General features: G+C 42.9%; 1 protein-coding gene across 3 annotated transcripts; it reads left to right on the top strand.

The window, feature by feature from the left end:
• The first annotated feature begins 922 nt into the window (after positions 1 to 922).
• LOC109903458 (uncharacterized) lies at positions 923 to 8512 on the top strand. 3 transcript variants are annotated; one of them, XM_020500191.2, is made up of 5 exons: positions 923 to 1020; positions 1522 to 1541; positions 1651 to 1753; positions 4450 to 4617; positions 7094 to 8512. In XM_020500191.2, the coding sequence occupies exons 1-5, from the start codon at positions 1018 to 1020 to the stop codon at positions 7682 to 7684; spliced, it is 885 nt and encodes a 294-aa protein (XP_020355780.1). In that variant the 5' UTR covers positions 923 to 1017; the 3' UTR covers positions 7685 to 8512. The 3 variants fall into 3 exon arrangements, with proteins under 3 accessions (XP_020355780.1, XP_031644666.1, XP_020355782.1); XM_031788806.1 differs by having other exon boundaries at positions 948 to 1020; positions 1651 to 1781; positions 7094 to 8509; XM_020500193.2 differs by lacking the exon at positions 1651 to 1753 and having other exon boundaries at positions 961 to 1020; positions 7094 to 8509.
• The last annotated feature ends 2228 nt before the right edge of the window (positions 8513 to 10740 follow it).

The raw sequence follows: 10740 nt of genomic DNA, 5'->3' as shown, positions 1-10740 counted from the left end.
TTGGGTTCTGACAAGGAAATTTGACGAATTGACTTTTTGGAAAGGTGGCATGCTATGATGGTGCCATGGTGAAAGTCGCTGAGCTATTCAGTACGGCCATTCTACTGCCAATATTTGTCTATGGAGATTTCATGGCTGTGTGCTTGATTTTATACACCTGTCAGCAATGGGTGTGGCTGAAATAGCCGAATCCACTAATATTAAGGGGAGTCCACATACTTTTGTATATATAGTGTATAATATTTGACTAAAACATAATTTCAAACCTTTACATTTAGGGACATTGCCCTTCGTGGAGTGCCATCTTTTGGATGGGAAGTTGAAACGGGTGTCCTGACTCTTTGTTATCATTCAAAATACCATGGCACTTATTGTAAGAGTACTGGTGTTCATCCCGGTGTCGTTGCTAAATTCCCATCCTGGCCACATTCCATCATGGCCACCTAATCATCCCCCTCATTCCTAATTGGCATACATCACTCCTCACCTCTCCACCTGATAGCTGATGTGTGGTGAGCGTTCTGGCACAAAAATGGCTGCCATGCATCATTGAGGTGGGTGCTACGCATTGTTGGTGGATATGGTGAGTTTCCACCTACTATGTAATGCGCTTTGAGTACCTCAGTTGGTATAAAAGTGCTATATAAATCCAATAAATTGTTATTGATTATTCTTTGTGAACGATCATGTCTCTCTATTATGCGTGGGAATATGTGGGAACAGATTTACTAAATGAAATCACAGATTTTCTGGTGTTTTTACAGTCTTTTATGTCCAACATTTTATTTTTTATGAAAGAAATATAAACAATAAAAAAATAATTATTTATCTGTCTGTCTGTCTCTCTGTGTTTTGATTGTTTGTTATTTTTCTCAGAAAACTTGTGGGGCCAAATAAAACCAGTTGGGGAACCCTGGGCTATGGTCTCATGAGTTTTCTCAATTCCGCTAGTTGGGAACTAGGCTATTATGCGTTAGCCGATTTACTTTCATTTTCATATTTGCAACTACCAAAAAAATGGTGAGTAGCCTTTTTACTTCGTCTGTTGAGAAGAAATGAAGATACACGACAAACATCAACATTTGAACACACATATTTTATTAATCTATCGATTTTGCCAAAACATATAAAGATAAATTCGTGCGATGTGAAGGGCACGCACGCGCGCACAGACACACCTATGCAATTTTTTATTTATTTAACGAGACAAGTCAGTTAAGAACAAATTCTTATTTTCAATGACTGCCTAGGAACAGCCTGTTCAGAGATAGAACGACAGATGTGTACCTTGCCAGCTCAGGGATTTGAACTTGCAACCTTCTGGTTATTAGTCCAACACTCTAACCACTAGGCTACCCTATTTGGCCTAGTCTACCATCTTTGTCCTATACTCTCAAAAACGTAGTTTTTTCGGAAAGTAAATTTGGCGATATTCAAATAAGTATTAACCTTCTCATGACTTTTCATAATATTGTAGTTTTAGTTTATTAAATGCTTATGACGTTATCTTTCCCATGACAGGAGACCGGACTACAAGAGAGGTGAGCCTCAACATAGTAACCATTAATTCTTCTTTTGATATTTCAATAAATTAATTGATTACACACTTATTTATTGAGAAAATGTATATTGTGTCATTACATTTTTTAGGGCAGAATTGTTTTTGCTGACTGAAGACAGTTTTAGGATTAATGCCTACAATATCATCTGTGAAATGGACAAACTACACGGACCTAAGGAATATGTGGATGAGGTATGCATGTACCCCTTTGAAGACAAAGGTAAAACAAGTTTCAGGTTGGATATTCGATGGATATTCACCTGTAGTTTTCCTTACGTCCACCTACAGCAGTTAGGGACCGTCAACATAGTGATAAATCACATTTTTGACATTTCAATAGCTCTTTAACCATTACTCCTAAAACTTTCAAAACTGGTTCTAGCTAACCCGATGACAGACACACATTGCGCACACTTTTTTTTGTAGGTTTACATCTCGCATCTCCCCCCCCCCCCCCCCCCCCCTTGGTCTTAGAGTATAGCTTACTCCCTGGAATTACTAAGACATCTATAGTCCTGCTGTCAGGAACCACGTGCACCTGGTAACCCGTAACAGGCTCTGTGCATCTGGTAACCCGTAACAGGCTCTGTGCATCTGGTAACCCGTAACAGGCTCTGTGTACCTGGTAACCCATAACAGGCTCTGTGTACCTGGTAACCCATAACAGGCTCTGTGGTTCTGGTGACCCGCCCGCTTTTTTCTGCTCACAGACTAAGTCCCCACTCCAACCTCCATGGCCTGAGTGCTGCCCCCAGCCCCTGATTAACGTCCGGTGGTATCATCAGAGGCTTTTCTGTCTAACAAACGACATCAGTTGCCGCTACAAACCTTCAGCTGACTTTGACTGTTGTTTTTACACCCAATCGACATCAAGCGCAATACTTATAAGCTTGAGGACCAAATACCCCTCGCTGTATCTAGAGGCACCATCAACCTGGTGTCAGAAGAAGCAACAGAAAATAATCCTCCCCTTTCAATCATTTGCTTTCCCAGTCAGCCCAGAACCATAGGAACCACCTTTGCCAGCGCTTCATCGATATTCCTCACTTTGACATGAGGGGGTCACAGTCACCCCACGGGTGATTTGAGTGTGACTGTGACAGGTCGGAACGGTTCTTTGAATTTGAATTTCAAGTTGACATTCATTGATCCATGCCCAGTGGGAACCTAGGCTTCTTCCGTCAATTTTATGGATCCGCAGCAAATCGATGAGTGTGGATGGTACTACCCACATCAGATGTAGGCCCCCTCCCCAGACAAGCTGGAGATACCTCTCCCCACTTCGTAGGGCATGAGCCAGATCCATGCAATGCCCTATCACTGCGGGCCAATGGGTTTAGTCTCCGCCTCAAGTGTAGTGAGCGTAGAGGAGACCTCCCCACCTACGGTGCTCGTTGGTGTGGGGCCGGCGAGCACCGTAGCTGGGGAGATCCGCGAGAAGGGCCTGGCGCGCACCGTAGCTGGGGAGATCCGCGAGAAGGGCCTGGCGCGCGTCCAGAGTTGCCGCCACCAACTTCCGGACCCAACTCCCCACCGGTCCGCCTTTAGCCCACCGACGGACACCACCCTGACGAACCCCCGTACACAGCCCCTTGCGAGACCACACACGAGAGACCACGAGATGGGCCGCACAACGAACTTCCAATGGTGTCGAGAGGAGGGCGACGGAGCGACTGCTCCCCTTGAAGCAGCTTGAGCTAAGCCCCACTTCGCACCACAGCCCGACCGACCCAGCCCTTAGAGCCAATCCTTATCCCAAAGTAACAGATCTTTTTTTGCAAACTTCCCTTACCTACATTGTTCTAACATGCCAGAGGCTGTTCACCTTGGAGACCTGCTACAGATATGGGTACGGCCCGGCGCGAGATTTACACCCTCTCCCCCGGATTTTCAAGGGCCAGGGAGAGCTCCTCGAACGCCGCCGAAACCGTGACGCTTTCCATGGCTTGGGCCCCTCTCTCGGGGCGAACCTATTCCAGGGCGCCCTGTCCTTGAATGGGTTCGAAGAAAAGAGAACTCTCCCCAGGGCTCCTGCCAGCTTCTCCGGGATCGGTTGTGTTACCACACTGGATGTCTCGTGGCGCCCATCTCTGCCAGTCCGTGGACATTCTAAAAGTAGTTTGAGGTCAGTAGGTCACATTACCAAGGAGATATTGAAATTCGAAAGTTTAAAATATTAATGTAAAACCGTGTAAGATGAAAATGGACAAACTAAAGGGTGTGCAATATAGAAGGGTAGTCAGTGGACATTCTGAACCTTTTTTGAGTCAAGCAGGTCACATGACCAAGGAGCTATTGAAATTCTAATGTAAATAAAGTTTGTACTTTGTTTATGCTCCCTAACTAATTAAACTAGGAATACAAAATGCTGCTCACATTGCCACATGTTCATTAGCTTTGGAAAGCAAATTAATGTCCAAATCGTGAAAATAAGACCTGTGCAATGTTGTGCGCAATTTGTCCAACATCATGACACTTAATTGGAGTCTGTGGCTCAAGTGGTTTGAAAGCTATTGAGGTTTGAAAGCACGAATATCCGTCCAATATCCAACTTGAAACTGTCTTTACCTCGGTCCTTTGAAGGTGTCATTGTCCAAAGTTGGATAGTTTCTCTTCTTGTCCTGTATAAAAAGCACCTTAAGAAAGCCCCTTTTCTGGCAGTTTAATTGTGCCATCAAATCCATTGGTCTTCCAGAGGAGCCAATATGGATGAATAGATAGATAAAAGTGTCCAGAAATTAGGGTTATACCCTGATGAAGACAGCTTTACATTTTTGCATCTGAGCTCCTAGTGTGCAGCTCTCCTTTATTTTCAGAAATTAGGGTTACACTTTTAAAGAGAAAATCATTTTTATTTGTCCTTCTCATATCAAACCTGTGTCTATAAGATGCTCCACAGCATCTTCTTCTTAGGCTGGATTCATTCCCCCAAATACACCCCCGAGATGATCCTTGGTGACCATTTATCTACGATGATAAAGATATTCCCACAACCGTTTGAGAGTTACACAAGGAAACTACCAAAACGGACTCCGTTCTCCTGTGTGCTGGATATGGTGAGTGTTGTGTTGCTGATGCTCTTGACTAACTCACTGGGTGCGCGCTAATAGCGTTTCAATCAGTGACATCAATAGCTCTGAGACCTTGAAGTAGTTGTTTCCCTTGCTCTGAGGGCCGCAGCTTTTGTGGAGCGATAGGTAACGATGCTTCAAGCGTGACTGTTTTCAATGTGTGCAGAGGGTCCCTGGTTCGGGGCTAGGAGAGGGATGGAAACAATACTGTTACATGGGCAGAGACATCAGTTCAACGTCTAGTCTTGATGTATATTTTGTTGAGTTGTCAACTAACCATGAATTCAATGTGAAATCAAGAACAAATGTCCAGTGGCATGTATTCATGGAGCCAAGGGAAGCCCGGCTTCCCCCCAAAAATGTACCAGTTGGTAGAGCTCTTGCAATGCCAGGGTTGTGGGTTCGATTCCCACAGGAGACCAGTACAGCTGGTCCCAGCGCCTCTCTGTCTCTCTACGTGGAGGCCATCTATCTGATACTGTCGGGTCCAAACAAGTTGCCGCCCGTCGCATTGAATGCAAGGGAAGCCAGCGAGCATTTGGTCCCCCTTGACAAAAAAAGTATAACAAATTTGCCAATCAGCATTGAGCTAAACTGAGCGAGCTCAACTGTGAATGGTCCTGGCGGGGGGGAAAAAGTGTAAAGGGAAGCCAGCTTGGATTTGGTGTCTCACCTATCAAATTGCTTTGAGAGCATACGTCATTAACCGAAACAACTTCAATTGTTGCATCTCTTTGTGTTGTTGTCCTCCGGTGGCTAGCTAGCTAGCTAAAATGGTCCCTTTCCTAAATTAGCCATGAATGGAGATAGGGATTTGGACTTGTGGTTTTACTTAATTAACCCTGCTGGCCAATGATTATCGGCGAGTCTGATCCAACCATTAATTTATACATTGTTGTGCTTCTCGCCTGAGAGGATGGAAGTTCAATATGTACAGTAGCTAGATGTAGAAGGCTAATGTTAACTAGCTAATGTTGCCCATTAATGGAAGTTAGGCTAGCGAGCAAGCATTTTAGCCAGGTAGCCTAGGACAACAAAACATAAGAGCGTGTACTGTATGAATGAAAGAGAGGAGGATAGCATTGGCGTTTCTCTACAAGTAGGGTGATTTTCTACTTGCGCGCACACACAAGCGTAAAACACAAATCAGAACCATGGACAGCCACGTCATATTTAGCTTATGTTGATTGGTCTCAATTGTTTTTGGTATCTTTTTGTTGAAGTTGAAACAGTGCTGGAATAGTGGAGGCACCTCCTGTTTTCTTTGCTGGAAAACTGCCGTCAGCTCCTGTTTTCTTTGTGACTTGTGGTAACTCTCTGTGGTTCTAAATCAATAGTTGTTTAGTGGTCTGAAAATGTCGGAAACATTAACTTGCTGTAGGTCATGTAACTCTCATGCAATATGCATAGTGGACTTCACTGGACAAAGGTTGCTATCCGTTTTTGTGATAAAACAAAGGCGTGGTTGAATTTATTCTGCCACTGTCTTCTTATTGTCTTGGCCTTTAGGGCTATATATCACAGTCACAAGTCATATGAATTAACAGCAAACAAAGCAATTATCACAACACATACAGTGTAGGTGGTAATATGGCTTCTCTTGGGGGGGGGGGCTTGACATCCCCAGTGATTTTGCCCACAGCACCGCTACTGCAAATGTCTCCATGTCATTGGATTCAAGTTAAGTTTGCAAATCCAATCAGTTTTCCACGTTGATTCGACATCATCACATTGATTTTTTGGGTTGAAATGAAGTGGAAACAACTTTGATTCAACCAGTTTCTGCCCAGTGGCAACTGCATATTATGAAGTGATGAGTGCTGAATGCTCTTGTATTATTATTCAGTATTAAACGGAAAAGGGACAAACAGCAGTGGTCATTTTTCACCGTGTTAATTGAATTTTAACTAAACTATGGATGCCCTCAAGGGACATCCTGATTTTACTATGCCTGCGGTTTTAATTTGTTTAAAAAAGACTGTTAAGTCCGTAGTCTTATTATTAAACATAAACACAGGACAACGGGATTCTTATTGCAAGGGAGAACTTTATCTCAGCGAGGACCGGAGCAACACAACATAAAAAGGTTCAACAGCCATAAGCATTCTGTGGGCAACAGCGCCCTCTTATGGGCAGAATGTATACAAACATTATACATTTACTACATAACGAAGACCAAAATGCAGCCAGTACTGTATATTGTGGAGAAACATTAGTGAACTGTGTATATTGTGGAGAAACGTTAGTGAACTATTCACAAAATGTGTGACCTGCTGTAACCTAATATATTGATCTGCTCCTATCTGTGTATTTTTTTTCGAAATAATTTCATGAATAGTTTGCAAAAGTTTCTGCAATATACAGGCTGCCATTTCTTGTCTATTTGGATTCTATCTGCCGTTTAAGGGCCTTTTTCTCACTGACCTTATCTTGTTTTACGTCTGTTGTCATCAACTCCCAGGTGGTCTCCATGTTTGGACCAGACAATGAGTTGGAAATATGGCGGAAACTGCGGGATATCGCCAATGTCATGTCAGGGAAACACCGGTTCACCTCCTCTACCATCTGCATCTCTGAAAGTGGAGGGAGGTACTATGGAGCGTCCATGTCCTGCACGGGGAAGAAAGAGGGACAGATTATGATCGCTGTGTCCTGTCTGTGTACCTGGCACTACAGTGTATCCAATGCCGTGATGTCATACAAGCCAGATAAGAACAAGAGAAAGAACTTTGATGGCACCATGAAACTACAAGAGTTTGTAAAGTGCCAGGCTTCCAATGTGAAGAGTGGGAAGATGTCTCCTTGCAGGTCCTGTGGTCATCTTTTTGATCTGGAGGAACCAAGCAATCAGATGTGGCCCTATGGGAACTGCGCAGAGGCAGAGAGCTTGAGCAAACTGCTCTATGGAGAGGAAGAGATTGTTAAGATAGTAGTACCATCAGTTGATTGCAAAATGCGAGAGCAAGTGGTGAACGAGGTAAAGGCTCACCTGGAAGAGAAGCTCCAAGAGTCAGAATTTCAATGGGATTCTTCCTATTACATTCCACAGTAGATTGTCAGAGAAACGCATGTGCGCACACGCACACACACACTAAGTTTACAGATATACAGATGCACATTCCTACTGCAACACACTGAGATCCAAAACATGAAACATATAATCATAGCTTGGTGCGGGGCTAGCAACATGTGATTTGTGTCTGACAGCTAGCATTGAAACATTGCCAAAGCAGTGAACCACTCTGTGCATGTAGTATACAGTATAACTGCTAGGCTATAGCTATCGGCTCTTATCAATGACATCTGTGAAGTAGATGGTTCTTTTAGTGGGGGACTTTGAGAACTTACAGTCAACAAAATGAAAGTTAGATAGTCAGGCCCCCATTGATCTTGTTATAATGTTTTAGCATAAGAATACAGCTTTAGCCTTGTAAAATGCAGGTATTTGCAGGGAATGTGCTTAAAAAGACAAAAAAATTGCTCTCAGTTCCATGGCAAAATGTATAGAATGGCAGGAAATTAGCTTTAAAATAAAATGTTCTCTACACCAACCCATATGGTGGGTTGTGACTCAAAAGACACCTCCATTTGTGTTTCACAAAGCCAAACAGTTTGGAAATCCCTGGTTGGAAACCTCGATGGAGATACTCTATTATTCATCATTTGTCTGCTGTATTTAATTGAATATTCTAGACAAAGAATTTGACATTAAACATGTATTATTTTAAATTGATTTTAAACTTTACTTCTACTGTAAGCATTGATGCACATCTTACTCATCTGTAACAAATTACTAATACTTTAACCGTTGGTGTGAATTAATGTCTGGGTTGACTAATATGTGAGGAATTAATATAATAAAGGAGACTATGATAAAGGAGACTGTGTGTGTGTGTGTGTGTGTGTGTGTGTGTTTGTTTGATCTCCTAGTGTACTTAAGTTTCAGTGACTGTGTAGTTTGCAAACGGAAGGGTTGAGAGGGTTGAAATAGCAAACAGAAGGGTTGAGAGGCTTGAAATAGCAAACAGAAGGGTTGAGGCTTGAAATAGCAAACAGAAGGGTTGAGAGGTTTGAAATAGCAAACAGAAGGGTTGAGATGCTTGAAATAGCAAACAGAAGGGTTGAGAGGTTTGAAATAGCAAACAGAAGGGTTGAGAGGTTTGAAATAGCAAACAGAAGGGTTGAGAGGCTTGAAATAGCAAACAGAAGGGTTGAGAGGTTTGAAATAGCAAACAAGGGTTGAGAGGGTTGAAATAGCAAACAGAAGGGTTGAGAGGCTTGAAATAGCAAACAGAAGGGTTGAGAGGATTGCAATAGCAAACAGAAGGGTTGAGAGGATTGAAATAGCAAACAGAAGGGTTGAGAGGTTTGAAATAGCAAACAGAAGGGTTGAGAGGCTTGAAATAGCAAACAGAAGGGTTGAGAGGTTTGAAATAGCAAACAAGGGTTGAGAGGGTTGAAATAGCAAACAGAAGGGTTGAGAGGCTTGAAATAGCAAACAGAAGGGTTGAGAGGATTGCAATAGCAAACAGAAGGGTTGAGAGGATTGAAATAGCAAACAGAAGGGTTGAGAGGTTTGAAATAGCAAACAGAAGGGTTGATAGGGTTGAAATAGCAAACAGAAGGGTTGAGAAGATTGAAATAGCAAACAGAAGGGTTGAGAGGATTGAAATAGCAAACAGAAGGGTTGAGAGGATTGAAATACCAAACAGAAGGGTTGAGAGGCTTGAAATGGCAAACGGGAAAGTGCTAAATAGGGAAGTGCAATCAATGTATTTAACAGCAAACTTTAAACAGGAACCAAAACGCTTGTCTGATTCCAGTCAGTTCCGTCACATGGCCATTACACCAGGGGCCGGTGTCACACCAGGCAATATCCCTACTGAAATTAAGACACGTTTGGGTTTTAGTTAAATAATGAGTTCTTAAACAACTTGTCTTGACTTTCCTGGTGAAGGTTAGATATTTTATTACAACTGGAAACTAGATTTTGTTCAGTGTTTTGTTTCGTCTTGTCAGCATTTCTGTATTTTGTATTGCTGCCTGTCTGTGTTATCCTTAACACATTGCATGGACACCGTACCTTTTTCACAAGAGGATGCTTTGAAAGCTACAGTATTTGAATGCCGTTTTAAATCAAATTGATGACTTGCACAGCTGCACGTTACTAGTGGATTCCTAACATGCAATTGGGCAGATAAGCCACTGTTCAAAAGTATAGGGAATAGGGTCGCATTTTGGATGGATGGGCCGTGATCAAATGTAGTGCGTTATATTAGGGTGGCATTTTGGATGGATGGGCTGTGATCAAAAGTAGTGAGTTATGTTAGGGGGGTATTTTGGCTCTGGTCAAAAGTAGTGAGTTATGGTAGGGGGGAATTTTGGATGGATGGGCCGTGATCAAAAGTAGTGAGTTATGTTAGGGGGGCATTTTGGCTCGGGTCAAAAGTAGTGCGTTATGTTAGGGGGGCATTTTGGCTCTAGTCAAAAGTAGTGAGTTATGTTAGGGGGGCATTTTGGCTCTGGTCAAAAGTAGTGAGTTATGTTAGGGGGGCATTTTGGCTCTGGTCAAAAGTAGTTCACTATAAGCCTTAAAGGACTAGACTCTAGGCACTATTATCATGGTCAAGATCCCTCTAGCTCAGTCACTGCAACCTGCCACGATGGTAAATTGTGTATTTCAGACACATGAACAGGTCCCAGCACTGAAACCCACACACACAGACAAACACACAGAAATACAAATCAACAACAGTTATTAATATGAATCATGGAGCTGGCAACACTAAGGTTGCAGGTTCAATTCCCACATTGGCTACATTTACTGAGTAAACAGTATGTGGTAAGAGTAAGTGGCTTTTAGGATAGAGGCCCCTGCTGAAGTGGCTGAAGCACAGAGAGCAGTGTGAGACTGATTAAACCAGTCTTGGTGTGCGTGCGTGTGTATGGGTGTGTGTGTTAGCATCAGAGTCACTCTGTCATCCCATGGGATAAACGGTGCTCCTGAACCGCCCAGATTACTCCACCTCTCTCTGACAGGCTATAAATAGTGACACACCTCAACATACAGCCAGACACAGAGAGAATGGATACATAGCACCTTCTCAG

This window comes from Oncorhynchus kisutch, linkage group LG14 (assembly GCF_002021735.2).
Source record: "Oncorhynchus kisutch isolate 150728-3 linkage group LG14, Okis_V2, whole genome shotgun sequence".
In the NCBI taxonomy this organism is placed as follows: Eukaryota; Metazoa; Chordata; class Actinopteri; order Salmoniformes; family Salmonidae; genus Oncorhynchus; species Oncorhynchus kisutch.
Note: the sequence above shows the minus strand (reverse complement) of the source record. Positions and strands in the feature narration are given on the sequence as shown.